This window comes from Helianthus annuus, chromosome 1 (genome assembly GCF_002127325.2).
Source record: "Helianthus annuus cultivar XRQ/B chromosome 1, HanXRQr2.0-SUNRISE, whole genome shotgun sequence".
NCBI classification, from domain to species: Eukaryota; Viridiplantae; Streptophyta; class Magnoliopsida; order Asterales; family Asteraceae; genus Helianthus; species Helianthus annuus.
The window spans coordinates 145061413-145086277 of NC_035433.2; the positions used below are offsets into that span (position 1 = coordinate 145061413).

General features: G+C 40.7%; 2 protein-coding genes across 4 annotated transcripts; one reads left to right on the forward strand and one right to left on the reverse strand.

The window, feature by feature from the left end:
* Positions 1-16086: 16086 nt before the first annotated feature.
* Positions 16087-20836, forward strand: LOC110883400. Of its 3 annotated transcripts, none has more exons than XM_022131168.2 (6): positions 16087-16306; positions 16376-16493; positions 17632-17730; positions 18316-18783; positions 19182-19526; positions 20438-20836. In XM_022131168.2, the coding sequence occupies exons 2-6, from the start codon at positions 16398-16400 to the stop codon at positions 20711-20713; spliced, it is 1284 nt and encodes a 427-aa protein (XP_021986860.1). In that variant the 5' UTR covers positions 16087-16306; positions 16376-16397; the 3' UTR covers positions 20714-20836. The 3 variants fall into 3 exon arrangements, with proteins under 3 accessions (XP_021986860.1, XP_035831976.1, XP_021986865.1); XM_035976083.1 differs by lacking the exon at positions 20438-20836 and adding an exon at positions 19986-20144; XM_022131173.2 differs by lacking the exon at positions 17632-17730.
* A 2259-nt stretch (positions 20837-23095) lies between these two features.
* Positions 23096-23401, reverse strand: LOC118491685. Its single transcript, XM_035989658.1, has one exon. It carries the CDS (start codon positions 23399-23401, stop codon positions 23096-23098), a length of 306 nt encoding a protein of 101 aa, XP_035845551.1.
* Between the last annotated feature and the right edge of the window lie 1464 nt (positions 23402-24865).

Here is a 24865-nt window from a genome sequence, read left to right on the forward strand (position 1 = left end):
TCAATTATTTTGAAATTGAAATTGGGATTCATGAGAGAAACTATTTATCTTTTTAAACGTTAGTTTAAAAAAGTTTACTTAGACATTTTTCATCAATTTATAAAAGTGTAACGAAATTAGCCCTTTTATGTTCATGTCATTTTTTTAGTAGATAGATTCATGTCAAATGTTCATTATTAAACAGAATTGTTAGATGAAAAGATCATTATAACATACCTTTTATGTTAATTACTCCCAAATATAAACATGGATTAAAAAGCCAATAAAATTTAAATGGATTAACACTTTATTTTTTGCAGCCAAATGGGTTAACACTTAACGAGTACTGTTGTTAAGCCTAAGCATGATGCAAAAACTGATTATTTTTTTATTGTATATTTGTATTAGAACGCCCGTAGTGGGGCGTTTTTTTAAAAAAAAAAATAAAAAATAACGCTGAAACACGCCCCGAGTCCATTACATAGGGGCGTTTTCGGGCGTTTTTTTTTTAAATTCAATTGGCATTCTTTGAAACACGCTGCGAGGATTTTGACCAACCAATCAGAAACTAGCAACGGCTAGTTATTTGACGGCTACTTTTTTTTTAAACCTTTTACCTCTATATATATATATATATATATATATATATTGTCACACCCCCAAAATCCACCTGCGGAGTATCACCGCTTGGGAGCGTGACTGACCAGGATCAAGCCACCAATCATATAGAACCATATATATAGTAAAAGTAATTGCCATTAAACCAAACCAAATCCATATGAAAGGTGTTCCAAAACATAAGTATGTTATCACAGTTTAGCGGAAACGTATAAATAAAACCCATCATAATAAAGTATCAAATGTCGTAAGTGTTTAACAAGACAATCACGATCCAAGCCCACAACGACCAGCTCCTCCCTGTGCAAGCTCCATGTATCTAACGACCTGCAAGGCATGTAACAGAGGATCAACAACTAGTTGAGCGAGTTCACAGAAAGTAAATGCGTAATAGTATATTCGTTTGTAACATGTGGCTCTACTGGGCCGATAGTACGTTCTATTGGTGGGGGCTTCCCATGTTGTATAACCACTAGACTATTCGTAACCATAAGTGTTCTACATATCCCGAGAACAGTAACACGTACAAGTTTACGTAGGTTTTACATAAGTAATCCTTCACAACCGAGGATAGGGGTACGCGGGGGTTTACGTAGGTTTTACGTAAGTAATCCTTCACAACAGAGGATAGGGGTACGCGGGGGTTTACGTAGGTTTTACGTAAGTGCCTGACACAACCGAGGCAGTAGTGAGTATAAGTTCACGTAGGTTTTACGTGAGTGTCCTTCGCAACCTGAGGACAGTGAGTAGCATAAGTATACGTAGGTTTTACGTATGTGTCCTGCACAACCGAGGACGATGGTATGGTAGTCTAGTAACAGTGTAAGTACAGTTCTATTCAATCTCAATCCTTCAATCCCAATTCCCGTGCCCTGCGAATCCCATGTCTTAGTAAGAGTGTGAACTCACCTTGGTTTGCTCGGTATGTTATTGCTTCTAGGGTTTATTAAATGTTTAAGTCCGTTACACACGACCTAGGATATGTTGCACATGATACGATGTAAGTGTTTGTATCAAATTAGGGTTTGCAAGTCATTGATATTCAAGCAACGGTGTTTTGTGTGCTTATTGTGTACAGGATGATATCACATAGAATGATTCATACATGCAAGATCATACAGTTGTATTCAGTATCATGCGATCATATATAGAATCATACGTCACGTAAACAGTTAATCGTTTTCACGTAATCCATGCGTCGCGTCTTGATTACACAGTTTAATCTAACGTGGATGTTAATCTAATTGCCACTGTTAACATACTTAACATGTTACATCGTTAATAAGCTTCACAGTTTAACAGAGTTGCGGCTTCAATTAAATCATACATCTTAACAGGTTAATCATTATATAACATGCAGTTCGTTGTTTCAATTTGAACATCACACAACATCAGACAGGGCCTTGCCCTTCATAAAACTCAGACAAGTGTGGGGGGGGGGGTTTCCCATGTTTAAAAGTCGGACAGGAAGTGTGGGGGGTTAAAACTCGGATAAGGGGTGTGGGTGTGGGTCAAAAAGTCGGACCAAGCAGGTGGGGGTCACAAAGGTCGGACAAGGTGGAAGTGGGGTCTAAAAGTCGGACTAGAGTTAGGGGGATTAAAACTCGGACAACTCCCCCCTCTAAGCAAAACTCGGACATGCAACATACAAGGAAAAGTCGGACATGATTGTTTTAGAAAACTCGGATATACAGGGTTAAGGCCAAAAGTCGGACCCTTTGCTTTGTTTAAAGTTCGGACCACCTTACATTGGTTTATAAAGCTCAGACAATGCTCATAAAACTCGGACAATAACAACAATTACAAAACTCAGACAACACATTCAATAAAACTCTGACTAACAAATAATCATGCGTTCATTGTGATTGTAGCAGTTACGTTTTATGTTCCCATACGATCGTGAAACCCTAATTACATATTTGCATTCTGTCTAGCAGTAATTCAATTATCAATTCAATCATCCTAACATGTCTTGTGTCTTAACATCAGACAATTGATCATACACTGATCAACATCATTTCCAAATCATCAGAACTCAATCAAAACCACAGAAGTATCATATGAAAGCTAGGGTTTTCAAGAATCCACAAGAATCAAGAATTGATACAATCAAACAATCAATTAGGGTTTACAAGTATTACAATAATCAATAAACAATTACCTTGAATGATTCTAGAGAATATGTGGAAACAAAAGTGATGAATGTCTTGCCAATGATTTGGTGATGATGATTGCTAGGGGATTAGAGAGTATAGTACGTGCTTTGGTTTTGTGAGAATGATTAGTGAACAAGGGATTAGGGTTAAGTATAGTTTAAGTTTCACTAACAACTCTATACACCCTTAATTATTGTATTTTACACTAGTACACCATCTCAAACAGTTTCACAGTTTCACCACCAAGTTTATGCATTTAACAACTTTATCACAATTAACACATAACCATGCACAATCACACGATACACTTCATTGTATCAAAACGTATACAATTCCATAGCCAATTATTTGAGCAATTTAACAACTAAACAATACATGATCGTGCAATAAATGCAAAATAGGAAATCTTGGAAATTCGAGTTGTCACATTATCCCCAACTTAAAAGAAATTTCGTCCCGAAATTTGGTACGCACTCACTGAGGAAGCTAGGTAAGCTGTATTGTTCACTGGTTTTCCTGGGGTGTCACATCATCCCCCCGTTGATTTGGAATTTCGTCCCGAAATTCAGTAGTAGTAGCTTCAGCCTCAGTAGTGGTTGCATTGGTTCCGAATAACTGGGGGTACTTTTCTGTCATCTGGTCTTCGCGTTCCCAGGTGTACTCTGGGCCATGTTTGGAGTTCCAACGAACTCGAACAAGAGGGATTCTCTTGTTTTTGAGGACCTTAACATCCCGGTCCGTGATTTCAACTGGCTCCTCGACGAACTGCAACCGCTCGTCGATAGTGAGTTCCTTAAAAGGAACTATGAGGGTCTCATCTGACAGGCACTTCTTCAGATTCGACACGTGAAATACATTGTGAACTGCACCGAGTTCAGCTGGTAGGTTTAGCTTGTAGGCCAATTTGCCTATTTTCTCAATGATCTCGAACGGTCCGACATACCGCGGATTTAGTTTGCCCCGTTTGCCAAAACGAACCACACCCTTCCAGGGTGAGACTTTAAGTAAAACCCGGTCCCCGACCTGAAATTCCAAAGGCTTCCTACGCTTGTCCGCGTAGGCTTTCTGACGGTCACGAGCTGCCGCCATGCGTTGCCGTATCTGTGCAATCTTTTCCGTGGCGTCCACTACAATCTCTGGACCCGTGATCTGACTATCCCCCACCTCTGCCCAACAGAGAGGTGACTGGTATTTACGTCCGTACAATGCCTCGAATGGAGCGGCTTGTATGCTGGTGTGATAACTGTTATTATACGAAAACTCCACCAAAGGGAGATGCTTTTCCCAGCCGTTGCCGAAATCAATAACACATGCCCGAAACATGTCTTCAAGAGTCTGGATCGTTCGCTCAGACTGCCCATCCGTCTGAGGATGATATGCTGAGCTCATGTCTAATCGTGAGCCAAAAGATTTATGCATCGCTTGCCATAGCTCTGACGTGAATCGTGCATCCCGATCCGAAATGATGGAGGTGGGCACCCCGTGCCTCGAAACAACTTCTTTAAGATAAACGTCTGCGAGAGTGGAGAACTTATCCGTTTCCTTTATAGCCAGGAAGTGTGCAGACTTGGTGAGTCGATCCATGATCACCTATATGGTGTCATTCCCACGCTGGGATCTGGGTAGGCCGGTAACAAAATCCATGGAAATTTCTTCCCATTTCCATTGCGGTATCTTGGGTTGTTGAAGTAGGCCCGCTGGTTTCTGATACTCCACTTGACCTTTGCACATGTCAAACACTTGCCGACGTAAGTAGCGATATGGGCTTTCATGCTAGGCCACCAGTATGTAGTTCTGATGTCGTGGTACATTTTATCCGACCCTGGATGTACCGAGTAGCGAGACTTGTGAGCTTCGTCCATTACCAGCTCGCGTAAACTGCCAAAAAGTGGGACCCAAATACGCCCCGTTACATAGTAGGCGCCGTCTTCCTTTTGTTCCATTCGTTGCCTTGAGCCGCGTAAGGCTTCAGCTTTGACGTTTTCAGGCTTTAATGCTTCCATCTGAGCAGTTCGTATCTGTGCAGGAAGACTGGACTGAATAGTGAGCTGCAAGGCTCGTACGCGTCTAGGTAGAGTGTCTTTCCGACTGAGAACGTCAGCCACAACATTGGCCTTGCCTGGATGGTACTTGATGGCGCATTCGTAATCGTTGAGTAACTCGACCCATCGTCGTTGACGCATGTTCAAATCCTTCTGCTTAAGAATATGCTCGAGACTCCTGTGATCGGTGTAAATTGTGCACTTGGTACAGTACAGGTAGTGTCGCCATATCTTAAGTGCAAAAACAACAGCTCCCAGCTCTAAATCGTGCGTCGTGTAGTTTCGTTCATGAACCTTGAGTTGACGAGAGGCGTAGGCAATAACCTTATCCCGTTGCATCAATACGCAACCAAGACCCTGTATCGATGCGTCACAATAAACCACGAAGTCATCTGTGCCCTCTGGCAATGAGAGAATAGGTGCGCTGCAAAGCCTATCCTTTAGGTACTGGAAAGCGGTTTCCTGGGAATCTCCCCAACGGTAGGTGACACCTTTCTGTGTCAGTAGCGTAAGCGGCTGTGCAATCTTCGAAAAGTCTTTGATGAATCGTCTGTAGTATCCCGCCAAACCCAAGAATTGGCGTATTTCTGTTGGTGTACGCGGTGCAGGCCAGTTCTGTATCGAATCTACCTTGGATGGATCGACATGAATCCCATCCCTGTTCACCACATGGCCTAAGAAGTGAACTTCACGAAGCCAGAAGTCGCATTTTGAAAACTTGGCGTACAATTGTTCTTTCCGAAGAAGTTCCAAGATAAGACGTAAGTGCTGCTCGTGCTCCTCCTGACTCTTGGAGTAGATCAGAATGTCGTCGATGAAGACAATGACGAACTTGTCAAGATAGGGTTTGCACACCCTGTTCATAACATCCATGAAAACTGCAGGCGCGTTCGTAAGCCCAAATGGCATGACTAGGAACTCGTAATGGCCGTAGCGAGTTCTGAATGCTGTCTTGGAGACGTCCTCATTCCGGACTCTCAGCTGATGATAACCAGACCTTAGATCAATCTTGGAATAGTAACTCGACCCTTGCAACTGGTCGAATAAGTCGTCAATACGAGGAAGAGGATAACGGTTCTTCACTGTGACCTTGTTCAGTTCACGGTAATCTATGCACATTCTGAAAGTGCCATCCTTCTTTTTCACAAATAGTACTGGAGCTCCCCCAAGGCGAAGAGCTTGGACGAATAAAGCCCTTGTCCAAGAGCTCTTGTAGTTGCTTTGACAGTTCTTCCAGTTCAGTTGGAGCCAAACGATACGGTGCGCGAGCTATAGGTGCTGCTCCTGGGGCTAGCTCGACTTGAAATTCGACCTGACGATGAGGCGGTAGACCAGGTAAATCTTCAGGAAATACTTGAGGGAATTCGCGTACAACTGGAATATCCTCTATTCTTTTCTCTGTCGTCGATGCATCAGTAACAAGTGTCAAAATGGCAGTATGCCCCTTTCGTAAACATTTCTGGGCCTTCAAGAAAGAGATAATGCCCACCACTGCACCACTCTTGTCGCCTTGAACTTCAAGAGGTTCTTTACCCGAACGAGGAATACGAATGATCTTCTCCTTACATAAGATCTCTGCTTGCTGCTTGGATAACCAATCCATGCCGATGACGATGTCGAAACTACCCAGAACTATTGGAATAAGATCAATCGAGAAGATCTGACCCGCTAGAACGATGTTACAACCCTTGACTACATGCGTGGCTTCTACACTTTTACCATTTGCTAGTTCTACGACATGTTTGGTGTTTAGGGTGTTGGTGTACGTTTTAACAATTTACTCATTTTCAAAGACATATAACTCGTATCCGCACTCGAATCAAACAAAACAGTAACATAAATCTCGTCGAGAAGAAACTTACCCATAACTACGCTGGGATCATTTCTGGCATCACCCTGCCCCAACACAAATGCACGACCCCTTGCTTCATTGCCGTTGTTGTTCCCACCATTGTTGTTGTTGTTGCCATTTCCCTGATTGTTGTTATTGTGGTTATTGTTCTGGTTCCTATTTAGCTGAGGGCAGTGCCTTTTGAAGTGACCTTCAGCACCGCAATGAAAACACCCCTTGTTGCCCTGTTGCTGATTCTGCTGCGCTTGAGGCTGCTGCTGATTCTGGTTAGCAGGCCGAGGGCTTCTACAATCCTTGGCCTCATGACCCATCTTGAGGCATCTTTGACAGCGACCCTTGTTACACTGGCCACTGTGGTGTCTGTTGCAGTTGTTGCACTTTGGGAGGTTCCCTCGATATCCGCCCTGCCTGTGACTGCCTGAAGAGTGCTGACTGGGACTCTGATAACTGTCAGTCTTCCGCTGCTGAACCTGAGACTGAACTGAAGCTGATCCCTTGCTGGAATCCCCATCCCATTTTCTCTTATTGTCACTGGGAGTAGCAAGTGTAGCAGAAGTAGTAGCGGTAGCAGTAGCGCTGATACGTTTAGGCAGTCTGTTCTGATCCACTGCCTGATCTGTGAGGCGATGCGCAAGGCGTTGAATAGCCTGAATGTTGTCAAGATTAGCCGATGTCACATGGCTCTGTATCTCTGGCGCTAATCCCTTGAGGTACAACTCAATGCGCTTGATTGGAGGGTCCACCATAGTTGGACACAGCACAGCCAGCTCGTTCGACCGTTTAGTGTAAGCTTCGATTTCTGACCCAGTTATTTTCAAATGATAAAACTCATCCTCCAGCTTGTTGATGTCTTCCCGAGTGCAGTATTCACGTTTAATCAGTTCCTTGAAGTCATTCCAAGGGGTGGCGTTAGCAGCTGCCAACCCTAAGATCTACACTTGCGCGTTCCACCAAGTTAGAGCAATCCCCTCTAAAGTACCAGTGGCATACTTGACCCTACGAGCCTCAGGGCATTCACACATCTCGAACACAGACTCGAGCTTTTCAAACCAGTGGAGGAGTCCAACCGCTCCTTCAGTGCCACTAAATGTGCTAGGACGACAATCCATAAAGTTCTTGAAAGTGCAGACGGGCTGCTGAGCGTGTTGACCTATTGTGTACGAATAGGACAAGGTTAAACACAAGAGTTAATGTAGGATCTAAAGATCCTAGTGTGAGTCTAAACTGCAGGGTATACTACCTGCTTGAGCAGCTGCAAGTGCCGCAGCAACTTGTTCATTAACGAAAGCCGTCAATTGGGCTTGTGTCATGTTAATTCGTCCGGCCATTGATCTTCACATCAAAGGCAACATAAGTGAGAAAGGTTCGCGAATAGTGCGATGTCAGAAGAGTGTAAGCACATAGGTGTTCTCAAGCAATAACAAGTAATGAGCAGTGTAATCTAAGCATACTACGAGCAAAGTTCTATGCAATTCTAGCATGCAGGCAATAAACATAAACCTTATTACCTAGTATGTTGAGTCTTGCACGTGGAGCGAAGCGTCGTTGTGGATCGTTGAGAGCACTGTTCTGGTTATAGTCCGGTTTTAATAAAAACGTTTTCCCCATATTAAAACCAAGTTCTCTATAACCAATGGCTCTGATACCAATCTGTCACACCCCCAAAATCCACCTGCGGAGTATCACCGCTTGGGAGCGTGACTGACCAGGATCAAGCCACCAATCATATAGAACCATATATATAGTAAAAGTAATTGCCATTAAACCAAACCAAATCCATATGAAAGGTATTCCAAAACATAAGTATGTTATCACAGTTTAGCGGAAGCGTATAAATAAAACCCATCATAATAAAGTATCAAATGTCGTAAGTGTTTAACAAGACAATCACGATCCAAGCCCACAACGACCAGCTCCTCCCTGTGCAAGCTCCATGTATCTAACGACCTGCATGGCATGTAACAGAGGATCAACAACTAGTTGAGCGAGTTCACAGAAAGTAAATGCGTAATAGTATATTCGTTTGTAACTTGTGGCTCTACTGGGCCGATAGTATGTTCTATTGGTGGGGGCTTCCCATGTTGTATAACCATTAGACTATTCGTAACCATAAGTGTTCTACATATCCCGAGAACAGTAACACGTACAAGTTTACGTAGGTTTTACGTAAGTAATCCTTCACAACCGAGGATAGGGGTACGCGGGGGTTTACGTAGGTTTTACGTAAGTAATCCTTCACAACCGAGGATAGGGGTACGCGGGGGTTTACGTAGGTTTTACGTAAGTGCCTGACACAACCGAGGCAGTAGTGAGTATAAGTTCACGTAGGTTTTACGTGAGTGTCCTTCGCAACCTGAGGACAGTGAGTAGCATAAGTATACGTAGGTTTTACGTATGTGTCCTGCACAACCGAGGACGATGGTATGGTAGTCTAGTAACAGTGTAAGTACAGTTCTATTCAATCTCAATCCTTCAATCCCAATTCCCGTGCCCTGGGAATCCCATGCCTTAGTAAGAGTGTGAACTCACCTTGGTTTGCTCGGTATGTTATTGGCTTCTAGGGTTTATTAAATGTTTAAGTCCGTTACACACGACCTAGGATATGTTGCACATGATACGATGTAAGTGTTTGTATCAAATTAGGGTTTGCAAGTCATTGATATTCAAGCAACGGTGTTTTGTGTGGTTATTGTGTACAGGATGATATCACATAGAATGATTCATACATACAAGATCATACAGTTGTATTCAGTATCATGCGATCATATATAGAATCATACGTCACGTAAACAGTTAATCGTTTTCACGTAATCCATGCGTCGCGTCTTGATTACACAGTTTAATCTAACGTGGATGTTAATCTAATTGCCACTATTAACATACTTAACATGTTACATCGTTAATAAGCTTCACAGTTTAACAGAGTTGCGGCTTCAGTTAAATCATACATCTTAACAGGTTAATCATTATAACATGCAGTTCGTTGTTTCAATTTGAACATCACACAACATCAGACAGGGCCTTGCCCTTCATAAAACTCAGACAAGTGTGGGGGGGGGGTTTCCCCTGTTTAAAAGTCGGACAGGAAGTGTGGGGGGGTTAAAACTCGGATAAGGGGTGTGGGTCAAAAATTCGGACCAAGCAGGTGGGGGTCACAAAGGTCGGACTACCCCTCCTACAAGCAAAACTCGGACCAAAGGTCCCCTTGCAAAAGCTCGGACCACACACCTCCTTAAGAAACTCGGACCTTCTAAAGGTCACAAAGGTCGGACAAGGTGGAAGTGGGGTCTAAAAGTCGGACTAAGGTTAGGGGGATTAAAACTCGGACAACTCCCTCCTCTAAGCAAAACTCGGACATGCAACATACAAGGAAAAGTCGGACATGATTGTTTTAGAAAACTCGGATATACTAGGGTTAAGGCCAAAAGTCGGACCCTTTGCTTTGTTTAAAGTTCGGACCACCTTACATTGGTTTATAAAGCTCAGACAATGCTCATAAAACTCGGACAATAACAACAATTACAAAACTCAGACAACACATTCAATAAAACTCTGACTAACAAATAATCATGCGTTCATTGTGATTGTAGCAGTTACGTTTTATGTTCTCATACGATCGTGAAACCCTAATTACATATTTGCATTCTGTCTAGCAGTAATTCAATTATCAATTCAATCATCCTAACATGTCTTGTGTCTTAACATCAGACAATTGATCATACACTAATCAACATCATTTCCAAATCATCAGAACTCAATCAAAACCACAGAAGTATCATATGAAAGCTAAGGTTTTCAAGAATCCACAAGAATCAAGAATTGATACAATCAAACAATCAATTAGGGTTTACAAGTATTACAATAATCAATAAACAATTACCTTGAATGATTCTAGAGAATATGTGGAAACAAAAGTGATGAATGTCTTGCCAATGATTTGGTGATGATGATTGCTATGGGATTAGAGAGTATAGTACGTGCTTTGGTTTTGTGAGAATGATTAGTGAACAAGGGATTAGGGTTAAGTATAGTTTAAGTTTCACTAATAACTCTATACACCCTTAATTATTGTATTTTACACTAGTACACCATCTCAAACAGTTTCACAGTTTCATCACCAAGTTTATGCATTTAACAACTTTATCACAATTAACACATAACCATGCACAATCACACGATACACTTCATTGTATCAAAATGTATACAATTCCATAGCCAATTATTTGAGCAATTTAACAACTAAACAATACATGATCGTGCAATAAATGCAAAATAGGAAATCTTGGAAATTCGAGTTGTCACATTATCCCCAACTTAAAAGAAATTTCGTCCCGAAATTTGGTACGCACTCACTGAGGAAGCTAGGTAAGCTGTATTGTTCACTGGTTTTCCTGGGGTGTCACATCATCCCCCCGTTGATTTGGAATTTCGTCCCGAAATTCAGTAGTAGTAGCTTCAGCCTCAGTAGTGGTTGCATTGGTTCCGAATAAATAGGGGTACTTTTCTGTCATCTGGTCTTCGCGTTCCCAGGTGTACTCTGGGCCACGTTTGGAGTTCCAACGAACTCGAACAAGAGGGATTCTCTTGTTTTTGAGGACCTTAACATCCCGGTCCGTGATTTCAACTGGCTCCTCGACGAACTGCAACCGCTCGTCGATAGTGAGTTCCTTAAAAGGAACTATGAGGGTCTTATCTGACAGGCACTTCTTCAGATTCGACATGTGAAATACATTGTGAACTGCACCGAGTTCAGCTGGTAGGTTTAGCTTGTAGGCCACTTTGCCTATTTTCTCAATGATCTCGAACGGTCCGACATACCGCGGATTTAGTTTGCCCCGTTTGCCAAAACGAACCACACCCTTCCAGGGTGAGACTTTAAGTAAAACCCGGTCCCCGACCTGAAATTCCAAAGGCTTCCTACGCTTGTCCGCGTAGGCTTTCTGACGGTCACGAGCTGCCGCCATGTGTTGCCGTATCTGTGCAATCTTTTCCGTGGCGTCCACTACAATCTCTAGACCCGTGATCTGACTATCCCCCACCTCTGCCCAACAGAGAGGTGACCGGCATTTACGTCCGTACAATGCCTCGAATGGAGCGGCTTGTATGCTGGTGTGATAACTGTTATTATACGAAAACTCCACCAAAGGGAGATGCTTTTCCCAGCCATTGCCGAAATCAATAACACATGCCCGAAACATGTCTTCAAGAGTCTGGATCGTTCGCTCAGACTGCCCATCCGTCTGAGGATGATATGCTGTGCTCATGTCTAATCGTGAGCCAAAAGATTTATGCATCGCTTGCCATAGCTCTGACGTGAATCGTGCATCCCGATCCGAAATGATGGAGGTGGGCACCCCGTGCCTCGAAACAACTTCTTTAAGATAAACGTCTGCGAGAGTGGAGAACTTATCCGTTTCCTTTATAGCCAGGAAGTGTGCAGACTTGGTGAGTCGATCCATGATCACCCATATGGTGTCATTCCCACGCTGGGATCTGGGTAGGCCGGTAACAAAATCCATGTAAATTTCTTCCCATTTCCATTGCGGTATCTTGGGTTGTTGAAGTAGGCCCGCTGGTTTCTGATACTCCACTTTGACCTTTGCACATGTCAAACACTTGCCGACGTAAGTAGCGATATGGGCTTTCATGCTAGGCCACCAGTATGTAGTTCTGATGTCGTGGTACATTTTATCAGACCCTGGATGTACCGAATAGCGGGACTTGTGAGCTTCGTCCATTACCAGCTCGCGTAAACTGCCAAAAAGTGGGACCCAAATACGCCCCGTTACATAGTAGGCGTCGTCTTCCTTTTGTTCCATTCGTTGCCTTGAGCCGCGTAAGGCTTCAGCTTTGACGTTTTCAGGCTTTAATGCTTCCATCTGAGCAGTTCGTATCTGTGCAGGAAGACTGGACTGAATAGTGAGCTGCAAGGCTCGTACGCGTCTAGGTAGAGTGTCTTTCCGACTGAGAGTGTCAGCCACAACATTGGCCTTGCCTGGATGGTACTTGATGGCGCATTCGTAATCGTTGAGTAACTCGACCCATCGTCGTTGACGCATGTTCAAATCCTTCTGCTTAAGAATATGCTCGAGACTCCTGTGATCGGTGTAAATTGTGCACTTAGTACAGTACAGGTAGTGTCGCCATATCTTAAGTGCAAAAACAACAGCTCCCAGCTCTAAATCGTGCGTCGTGTAGTTTCGTTCATGAACCTTGAGTTGACGAGAGGCGTAGGCAATAACCTTATCCCGTTGCATCAATACGCAACCAAGACCCTGTATCGATGCGTCACAATAAACCACGAAGTCATCCGTGCCCTCTGGCAATGAGAGAATAGGTGCGCTGCAAAGCCTATCCTTTAGGTACTGGAAAGCGGTTTCCTGGGAATCTCCCCAACGGTAGGTGACACCTTTCTGTGTCAGTAGCGTAAGCGGCTGTGCAATCTTCGAAAAGTCTTTGATGAATCGTCTGTAGTATCCCGCCAAACCCAAGAATTGTCGTATTTCTGTTGGTGTACGCGGTGCAGGCCAGTTCTGTATCGAATCTACCTTGGATGGATCGACATGAATCCCATCCCTGTTCACCACATGGCCTAAGAAGTGAACTTCACGAAGCCAGAAGTCGCATTTTGAAAACTTGGCGTACAATTGTTCTTTCCGAAGAAGTTCCAAGATAAGACGTAAGTGCTGCTCGTGCTCATCCTGACTCTTGGAGTAGATCAGAATGTCGTCGATGAAGACAATGACGAACTTGTCAAGATAGGGTTTGCACACCCTGTTCATAACATCCATGAAAACTGCAGGCGCGTTCGTAAGCCCAAATGGCATGACTAGGAACTCGTAATGGCCGTAGCGAGTTCTGAATGCTGTCTTGGAGACGTCCTCATTCCGGACTCTCAGCTGATGATAACCAGACCTTAGATCAATCTTGGAATAGTAACTCGACCCTTGCAACTGGTCGAATAAGTCGTCAATACGAGGAAGAGGATAACGGTTCTTCACTGTGACCTTGTTCAGTTCACGGTAATCTATGCACATTCTGAAAGTGCCATCCTTCTTTTTCACAAATAGTACTGGAGCTCCCCCAAGGCGAAGAGCTTGGACGAATAAAGCCCTTGTCCAAGAGCTCTTGTAGTTGCTTTGACAGTTCTTCCAGTTCAGTTGGAGCCAAACGATACGGTGCGCGAGCTATAGGTGCTGCTCCTGGGGCTAGCTCGACTTGAAATTCGACCTGACGATGAGGCGGTAGACCAGGTAAATCTTCAGGAAATACTTGAGGGAATTCGCGTACAACTGGAATATCCTCTATTCTTTTCTCTGTCGTCGATGCATCAGTAACAAGTGTCAAAATGGCAGTATGCCCCTTTCGTAAACATTTCTGGGCCTTCAAGAAAGAGATAATGCCCACCACTGCACCACTCTTGTCGCCTTGAACTTCAAGAGGTTCTTTACCCGAACGAGGAATACGAATGATCTTCTCCTTACATAAGATCTCTGCTTGCTGCTTGGATAACCAATCCATGCCGATGACGATGTCGAAACTACCCAGAACTATTGGAATAAGATCAATCGAGAAGATCTGACCCGCTAGAACGATGTTACAACCCTTGACTACATGCGTGGCTTCTACACTTTTACCATTTGCTAGTTCTACGACATGTTTGGTGTTTAGGGGTGTTGGTGTACGTTTTAACAATTTACTCATTTTCAAAGACATATAACTCGTATCCGCACCCGAATCAAACAAAACAGTAACATAAATCTCGTCGAGAAGAAACTTACCCATAACTACGTTGGGATCATTTCTGGCATCACCCTGCCCCAACACAAATGCACGACCCCTTGCTTCATTGCCGTTGTTGTTCCCACCATTGTTGTTGTTGTTGCCATTTCCCTGATTGTTGTTATTGTGGTTGTTGTTCTGGTTCCTGTTTAGCTGAGGGCAGTGCCTTTTGAAGTGACCTTCAGCACCGCAATGAAAACACCCCTTGTTGCCCTGTTGCTGATTCTGCTGCGCTTGAGGCTGCTGCTGATTCTGGTTAGCAGGCCGAGGGCTTCTACAATCCTTGGCCTCATGACCCATTCTGAGGCATCTTTGACAGCGACCCTTGTTACACTGGCCACTGTGGTGTCTGTTGCAGTCATTTAATTTGGTAATAGTAATAAAAAAATAACAAACAGAAAAGAAGGTTCCATCGGAACAATTATTTATTTCAATGTATATCTTTGTTTTTTTTTTTTCAAAATGAGGGACAATATGGGGAGAAATGATACAAAAATATTGGAACATTAAATTATTAATTTAGAAGATATCAAGATAAACAAAAATAAATTAAAGCTAATCCAAATACAAAATTTAATAACAAAGGGTATTGAATTTGAATAACCTCAACTTTTGTCATTGGCTGATGTCACTTTCAACTTTCGATTGTACCACACACCACCCTCAACTTTCAACTTATTGGCCGATAACACCCTCAAACTAGCCTAGTTTGCTGACATCTGCTGCTATGTCACCAAACTAGTGCCACGTCAGTTGCCACGCCATAAAAAACAAAGTCAGATGCCACGCCATCAAAAAAGCCAAGCCATACGCCACATTAGCTGCAACGTCATCAAAAAATTCCACGCCAGACGCCATGTCACCACACAAGTACCACATTGGCAAAAAAAAACTAGCTGGATTAGGGTTTATTTAGTTTGAGGATGCTATCGGCTAATAAGTTTAAAGTTAAGAGTGCTATCAGTCAATCGGTAAAAGTTGAAAGTTAGGAGTGCTATCAATTAATCTTTAGTCGCATCCATCACTTGTGGTCTAGTGGTTGGAAATACTTGGGTTCTCCTTGGAGACTCAAGTTCACTCCCCACTAGTGCCATATTTGGTGGATAAAGACAATGAAGGCTAGTTCTCCCAAACCTTAGGTCAAGAGTTCGAGCCAGAGCCACCCCGGGTTTTTGTGGCAGCGCAAACCCCTGCCACTAGCAGCGGGTGGTATGGTTTCCCGAGGAACGCCGTTAGATAGTCTGGTTAGAGTGTGGTTAGAGCCCTCTGTTTGGGAGGGTGTGAAATCTCTCTCTCAACTGTTAAATTTTTTTCACCGTTAAAAAAAAAGGTTTAGGGGCTGTTTGTTTACCTCTTAATGACACTCTTAATGGTTCAGACCTCTTACTAGTTTAACAATTAATGGTTCAGACTGTTTGTTTCGTAAGTAAATGTCTGAATGGGTCAGACATTTGCCTCTGAGTGGTTAAGCATTATACTGAGTCTGGATTATTAAGACCTCTAATCTGAATTGGATAGACATTTATCTAGATTATTAAGACCTCTAATCTAAATTAGATAAACATTTCTCTCTGAACAGTTAAGTATTAATAGGTCAAATTCTTGCTAATTCAACATTTAACCATTTAGGAGTTTTTCATTCAGCACTTTTTGAAATCTGAATACCAAGAGTTACGAACACCCTTTCATCTAAACCTTTTATGAGATCATATAAATTAAATGTAACAACACTAATTATTATTCTTCTTCTTCATGAATCCATCCTCACTTTCCTCTTTCTCAAATTGTGTCTGTTAGGGTTTTACCTTGACGTCAAATTCGACAAATTCAACCACAAATTGAACCTTTGTACCAGTTCTGATCGTGATTTCTAGCAGGTATCTTCATTTTAACGATCTTATGCTTTGATTTTCGCTTTATTAAACTAACAATTTCGTTAATCGCAGTGATTATTTGAACTATTTGAAGATGTCGCGATATAATCGTCCAGGAAACCGTTATGGTGCTGGTAATTCCGTTAGTAAAGTCGATGATACTCGATCGGTGTGGAAACCAAAGGCGAAGGTATGATTTTCATGTGTTTTCAGATTTTTTTATTCGATTAGGGTTTATTACTTGAAGAAATTTGTAAAAGGCGCGAGGCGCAGTTAGGTGACAATGCTTAAAAGTAAAAAAATTCATCATGGAGTCATTAGTTTATTGGAAACTAACAAAGTTTATATAAAAAAAACAAAAGCAAAACTACTAGAAATTAGGGCTGTAAATGAATCGAACGTTTGGGCGAACAGTTCGTGAACCGTTCGGTGGTAAGTTTGTTTGTGTTTGTTCGTTTATTAAACAAAGAGTAAATTACAAAAATTTTCCTTTATGTATGTCGCTTATTGCAAACTGTGTGCTTTATCTTCAATAATTACAGAAAACGTACTCGATGTTTGCAAACCCTTGCAAGTTATGTCCTTTAGCCCTAACTCAGTTAATTTTTTGTGGTTAAATCTGACCAAATGGACCCCACATGAGATTTAACCATAAAATATCCTCATGTGGGGTCCATTTGGTCAGATTTAACCATAAAAATTAATTGAGTTAGGGCTAAAGGACATAACTTGCAAGGGTTTGCAAGCACCGAGTACGTTTTCTGTAATTATTGAAGACAAAGGACAAAGTTTGCAATAAGTGACATACGTAAAGGACGATATTTGTAAGTTACTCCTAAACAAACGAACACAAACAAGAAATTTCGTTTGTTTAGTTAAATGAATGAGCATGAACGGAGGCCGCGTTCGTTCATTTATGTTCGTGAACGTTCCGTAACATGTTCGATAGTTCATTAGTGTTTTTCAGTTTTTATATTTTATTTAAATACGTCAAAATTCCGGTAAATAAAATATTTAATAAGTATTAGTGTATTATATATTATGTTCATGCTTGTTTGTGTTCGTTTGTTTTCATTTGTGTCCATGAAAGTTAGTTTGTGTTCGTAAGTTAACAAACAAACACAAACGAACACGAGCACGTTCATTTCCTTAACAAATGAACACGAACATAAAATTTTGTTCATTAAGTGTTCATGAAATATTTCTTAACAAACGAACACGAACAAAGTCTTGTTCATGTTCGTTCGGTTCATTTGCAGCCCTAATCTTGTTTTTAAACACCACTGCATAACGATAATCTGTGATGAATTATATCGACATTGTTTCAGATTAATGATGGATCTTTAGATAGTGCTTCTGGTAAATCCGATAGTAAAATCAAACATACGGATGTTGATCGTCGAACGGACTGGAAACCCAAGGCAGAGGTATGATATGTTTCCAGATTTCTCTTCTCATTAGGGTTTATTACTTGATGAAGTTCCAAATTTTTAATCATCACAAAACGATTAATTTATAGAAAGGAGAGTAAATTACAAAAATCGTCCTTTATGTATGTCACTTATTGCAAAATGTGTCCTTTGTCTTCAATAATTACAGAAAACGTACTCAATGTTTGCAAACCCTTGCAAGTTATGTCCTTTAGCCCTAACTCAGTTAATTTTTGTGGTTAAATCTGAACAAATGGACCCCACATGAGGGTATATTTTTGTGGTTAAATCAAACCAAATGGACCCCACGTGAGAGTAAAATGACCAAAATACCCTCATGTGGGGTCCATTTGGTCAGATTTAACCACTAAAATCAACTGAGTGAGGGCTAAAGGACATAACTTGCAAGGGTTTACAAACATCGTGTACGTTTTCTGTAATTATTGAAGATAAAGGACACAGTTTGCAATAAGTGACATACATAAAGGACGATTTTTGTAACTTACTCTAGAAAGAAATGTTAATTTCCACTGCATAATGACTGACGGTCATCTGTAATGAATTATATGTACATTCTTTCAGATCGATGAATCTTCGGATAGTGCTTCTTTTTCCCAAAATGATCGATCAACAGTTCCTGGAGAGTCTAGTTTTGACGATTCGGCTTTTGGTGTGGAAACTTTTAAACAGACACTGAATGAGTTAAATGAGTATAATGGTTTTAAGAAGGTGAAACAATACGCGGATAAATCTCATAAACCGACACTGAATGAGTTGGATGGTTATAATGGTTTTAAGAAGGTGAAACAATACGGGGATAAATCTCCTGAACCGACACTGAATGCATCAGACGATGATCAAAGACCAAAGCATCATGTATTTGATATCTGTCCAAAGAAGTCTAGTTCTGGATTCAAGTTAAAACCTTCGTTACTTGCGATGAACCGAGAAAAACGAAATCAAATCAAACAATCCACGAAAGGGCAAAACATCGAGATTTTGGGGCCGGGGATTGTACTCCTGAAGGGCTATATATCTTTTGATGATCAGGTATATATACCGTGTTTATAAAGCTTAGAGTAAATTACGTTTTTGGCCCATGTGGTTATATCACTTTTACTATATTAGCCCAAAATAAGAATTTTTAACATATCTGCCCCATGGTCTCTATAACTAACCATTTTGACCCCTAAGTCTAACCATTTTAGCCCCCATGGTCTCTATAACTAACCATTTTGGCCCCCATGATCTTTAGACTTAGGGGTCAAAATGGTTAGTTATAGAAACCATGGGGGCAGTCGGGCAGATATGTTAAAAATTCTTATCTTGGGCTAATATAGTAAAAGTGATATAACCACAGGGCCAAAAACGTAATTTACTCTAAAGCTTAAATTCGAACGATTTCGTTTGCAACGTCATTTGATCGATTTTCTCTTTTTTATTTCCAGATTAGTATCGTAAAAACTTGCAGGGACCTTGGAATCGGTGTAGGTGGTTTTTACCAACCTGGGTACAATAGTGGAACAAAACTACATTTACAGATGATGTGTCTCGGTAAAAACTGGGATCCCGACACTCACACGTACACTGAGTTAAGGTCATCTGATAATTCTAAGCCTCCGGGAATTCCCGAAAAGTTTAGTGATATGGTTAAAAAAGCGATACACGATTCAAACGAGTTTATACGCGGGAACAGTGGTAGTTTAAATGAAGGGAAAGTTGTTCCTTCCATGTCACCTGATATATGCATCGTCAATTTTTATACGAAAACCGGTAGACTTGGTCTTCATCAGGTTAGAACTTCTTTCTGAACTGATAAAGAGTAAAATGCCGTTTTTGTCCTTGAGGTTTGGTCAGTTTTGCGATTTTCACCCAAAGGTTTGTTTTTTTCGCATCTGGATCCAAAAGGTTTGAAATCTTGCCATTTTCATCTGGCTCGTTAACTCCATCCATTTTTCTCCGTCAAGGCAGAGGTATTTCTGTCTTTTAAGGGCAATTCGGTCTACGGATTCAGTCATTGCCTTTTAAGTTAACGAAAAAGACAAAAATACCCCTGACTTAACGGGGAAAAGTCGATGGAGTTAACAAGCCGGAAGAAAATGACAAAATTTCAAACTTTTTGGATCCAGATGGGAAAAACAAACCTGTGAAAAAAATTCGCAAAACTGGCCAAACTTTAAAAACGAAAATGACATTTTTAACTTTGAATTCGCAAGATTGTGAATTAATATTTATGTTGGTATGTTGTTCAGGACAAAGATGAAAGTGAAAAGAGTAAAATGCCATTTTTAGTCCTTGAGGTTTGGCCAGTTTTGCGATTTTCGCCCAAAGGTTTGTTTTTTTCGCATCTGGATCCAAAAGGTTTGAAATCTTGCCATTTTCATCTGGCTCGTTAACTCCATCCATTTTTCTCCGTCAAGGCAGGGGTATTTCTGTCTTTTAAGGGCAATTCGGTCTACGGATTCAGTCATTGCCTTTTAAGTTAACGAAAAATACAAAAATACCCCTGACTTAACGGGGAAAAATCGATGGAGTTAACAAGCCGGAAGAAAATGACAAAATTTCAAACTTTTTGGATCCAGATGCGAAAAACAAACCTGTGAAAAAATTCGCAAAACTGGCCAAACCTTAAAAACGAAAATGACGTTTTTAACCTTGAATTTGCAAGATTGTGAATTAATATTTGTGTTGGTATGTTGTTCAGGACAAAGATGAAAGTGAAAAGAGCTTGAAGAAAGGGCTACCCGTTGTATCATTTTCAATAGGTGACTCTGCGGAGTTTTTATATGGTGAAACACGAGCTATTGATGAAGCAGATAAAGTGACGTTAGAATCAGGGGATGTTTTGATATTTGGCGGGAAATCGAGGTTAATATACCATGGTGTTAGTAGTATTATTCCTGATACTGCTCCGACGTCACTTATGGAAGCAAGTGATATGCGCCCAGGTCGCTTAAATCTTACTTTTAGAATGTATTGATTGACCCGTTTCATGATCATTTGTGAAGCTTGTTTTTAAGACGGCTTTAGGATTTGGATTTGTTTGTGTGGATTTTCATCACCAAATGTAGGAAGTATTCTAAATGTTTGCTATGTTTTAACATGCACATATTTTAGTTTTTGTAGTTTTTAATGTTTGATATGTTGCATAAAATATATAAGAGTAAACTTCCGTTTTGCTCCCTGTGGTTTGGTCACTTTAACGGTTTTGCCCCAAACCTTTAAAAATAGCCATTTTCCTCCAATAGTTTGCTATAGTTTTTCCATTTTGCTCCCCGCCTCTAACTCCATCCAAATTGTCTGTGGAGCAAAATGGAAAAACCATAGCAAACTATTGGAGGAAAATGGCTATTTTTAAAGGTTTGGGGCAAAATCGTTAAAGTGACCAAACCACAGGGAGCAAATCAAAAGTTTACTCAATATATAAATATGCACATATAGTTACATAAGTTATAGCTATTGTTAATAAGGGTTTTTAGAGTATTCAATGTTTTGAATACTAATCTTTATTCAGTTGGTTTTAAAGACTGAATAATGTTTGTAACATAATGCTGATAAACAACAAATATCTTATTTTTCTATAAAGATAATACTGATGGCGTCTCGACTCTTCACACTTTGGTGAAGAGTTCGGGTCTCATAAGGTAGACAACAAGTGGATTTTAGGAGTATATTTTAAAGGGGTGTGTTCACGGTTGAAAAAAAAGGTTGAGGAAAACTTAAAAGTTGTTTTGTTTTTTTTCTTTTGGCTAAGGTAAGGATGTGTTAACTCTTTCTATTAAAGGACTTTTGGCCTAGTTGTATCCAGGTGTGTAAAATGGTGTCCTCTTTCGAAGAGATTAAGGGTTCGAGTTTCACGGTGGATAATAGTGTAGAAATACTAGTAGATTGAATTGTTGTTGCAAGTATAAACTCTCCTTATGTATTTAGTATTTACCTTTTTTTTTGGCCTATGTTATTTTAGACGTGTTTTGGTTTAGTACTTAACCACTTTTTTTTTAACGGCAAAATTGGATTATTGACGGATCACTAGAGTATCGTAGTGTCACTAGCGGAACCACCTGATCATATCCATATCCATTAGGCATAATTATACACCAATTCAGGAGGAAACTCAATAAATATGGGAAAACCCCCTTGTTCGAATCGAACCCTAAGATACTATTAGGCTATAAAGCCATAGGCACTTAAGTACTTTTGTACGCTATAGTGTTTATAGTTACATTATTTTTTTTTTGAACGACAAGGAACGATGTACCAACCACCGGTACCCCGGACGTTGTGGCCAAGGTCGACTACTCGATGGCCGCCAGCCCATTGGCTCTCCCAGATGCGCGGAAACCCGACCTCCACCCGCCCGAAGGCACGACAGTGGAATAATTGGTAAAACCTCGCCTCCCATCCAAGACGAACCGGCGCCACCCGTATTCGCCCTTCACCTGTATGCCGTAGAAAATAATGAGAAGAGTGAGAGTCGAACCTGGGTCACAAGGAACACCAAGTCTTTCCCTCATTATTAATATTATCAATTAATTATGTCACTCTTTGCTATTTATATATCTCGTCTCCTGTTTCTGAATTTCCGATCTTGGATCTCTAACCTTTGATCTATGATCTCATATTTAAAATGTAATTATCTTGTATATTTTTATATTTTTTGATGTAAAATTTTAATATGTGAAAAAGTAACAAAAAATAAAAAGTTGGGCTGAACGAGTCCTGTTTGAATCAATCTACGAATATCCGTGTTGTGTTCGAGTCCATATGTGTGACATGATTTATTGGTTAGATCGTTTTTTGGTTCGTATAAACTTTTTGGGTTTGAGTGGGGTTGAAGTCGTTAACCTGTGAACATGACCTGTCTAACACCGTTAAAAGCACCAAGTGGGCAAGTGGAGATGTTATCTTTTGTGCCCATTTCACATTCATCCGACAACCTGCTTTATTTAAACTTAATAATTAAATAAATAAATATGGCTCAATATAATTAAAAAAAGATATAGATTAATTAGTTTCAGAAAAAAAAATAAGTGAAATATCAGAATTGTAATCTCTTTCATTTATAGATAGATATACACTGATGAAGTCAAGATATAACAGAAAATATAACATGTGAGAAGGATCAGGGGAAGATATATATGTGTTTATAACACTCCTCCTCAGATATATATTATTTATTTATTATACACGGTTAACAACATATATCAGGATGACGTCAAATAGGTACTTCAGGACCTATGTAAACAAACTGATACTACTGGATCAGTTATGTTGCCTCATTAAAAACCTTACTAAAAAGCCCAGTGGGACAAAACTTAGTTAAAGGAAAAAGGGTAAAGTGTGTATAATTCTCCCCCTTAATTTAACAAATATCTTTTAATCTGCGAAGACCGATCTTGTGTGATAACTGCTTGAAACTGCTTCTAGATAAAGATTTTGTGAATAGGTCAGCTAAATTTTCACTTGACTTGATCTGGCGAACATCAATTTTCCCTTCTTTCTGCAAGTCGTATGTTGAGAATAACGTTGGTGAGATGTGCTTTGTTCGATCACCCTTGATGTAACCTTCTCCAATTTGAGCCATGCAAGCAGCATTGTCTTCATTAATAATCGTTGGCTCTTTCTTGATTTGTTCTAATCCGCATGCTTCTTGTATGTGAGTAATCATTGATCTCAACCATTGGCGAAGCTTGACCCCCCCCCCCATTTTTCCGAAACCGGGGGGCGGAAACGCATATACCTAAAAAATTTCTATACGAAAGTAGTATACGCATCGAAAAGTTCGGGGAGGCGGGCACCCCCTCGGAACATAACTAAGCTTCGCCCATGATCTCAACCACACGCATTCTTGACCGACATCATATAGTGTTATCAATTCCGCATGATTTGATGACGTTGCTATAAGTGTTTGCTTAGTTGATTTCCAAGAAATTGTTTCGCCACCATATGTGAATACATAACCTGTTTGAGATTTTGTTTTATGTGGATCTAATAGATATCTAGCATTGGCATACCCAACAAGCTGGGACTTTTGATTTTTCTGGTAGAAAAGACCCAAGTCTTGTGTCCCGCAAATATACCAGAATATATGTTTTATTCCATTCCAGTGTCTACGTGTTGGATTCGAACTATATCTCACTAGTACATGTGCCGTGAATGCAATATCGGGTCTCGTGTTATTTGCAAGATACATAAGGGCACCGATCGCACTTAAGTACGGTACTTGTGGACCAAGTACTTCTTCGTCTTCTTCTTGAGGGCGGTAGGATCCTTATGTGGATCTAGCGATCGGACAACCATGGGTATGCTAAACGGATGAGCTTTGCCCATATTAAAACGCACTAACATCTTCTGGATATAATTTGACTGATGGACGAATGTATCGTTGCGCAAATGCTCGAACTGCAGGCCGGGACATAATTTTGTTGTACCAAGGTCTTTCATCTCAAATTCTCTCTTTAATATATTAGCAGTTTTTTCTATCTCTTCAGGAGCTCCGATGATGTTTATATCATTAACATAGGCTGCTATTTTACTGAATTTTAAGTCAGTCGATTGTACCACATACGACTAGATTGTTTGAGACCATATAAAGACCTTTTTAGCTTTATAGCACACACGTCTCGAGGTATTGATTTTAATGCTTCAGGCATTTTTTAATCCTTTATGGATTTTCATATAGATGTCATTTTCAAGTGTCCCGTACAAGTATGCAGTGACAACATCCATAAGTCTCATTTGAAGTCCTTCTGAGATTGCAAGGCCAATTAGAAATCTTAGTGTTATCGCATCCACTACAGGGGAATACATTTCCTCATAATCAACTCCTGGGATTTGGGAAAAACCCTTGTGCTACAAGACGTGCCTTATATCGTACAATCTCATTCTTTTCGTTTCTTTTTATAGCAAACACCCATTTATAACTTGCTGGTTTGACGTCTCTATGTGTTCGGACTACAGGTCCGAAAACATTTCGCTTTTCAAGCGAACCTAACTAAGCCGTTATGGCCTCTTGCCATTTTGGCCAATCATTTCTGTGCATGCACTCTTCTAGAGTTTTAGGTATGTAATCATTTTCATTGATTACATCCATGGCTATAGCATATGCGAATATATCATTAACACGTGTTTC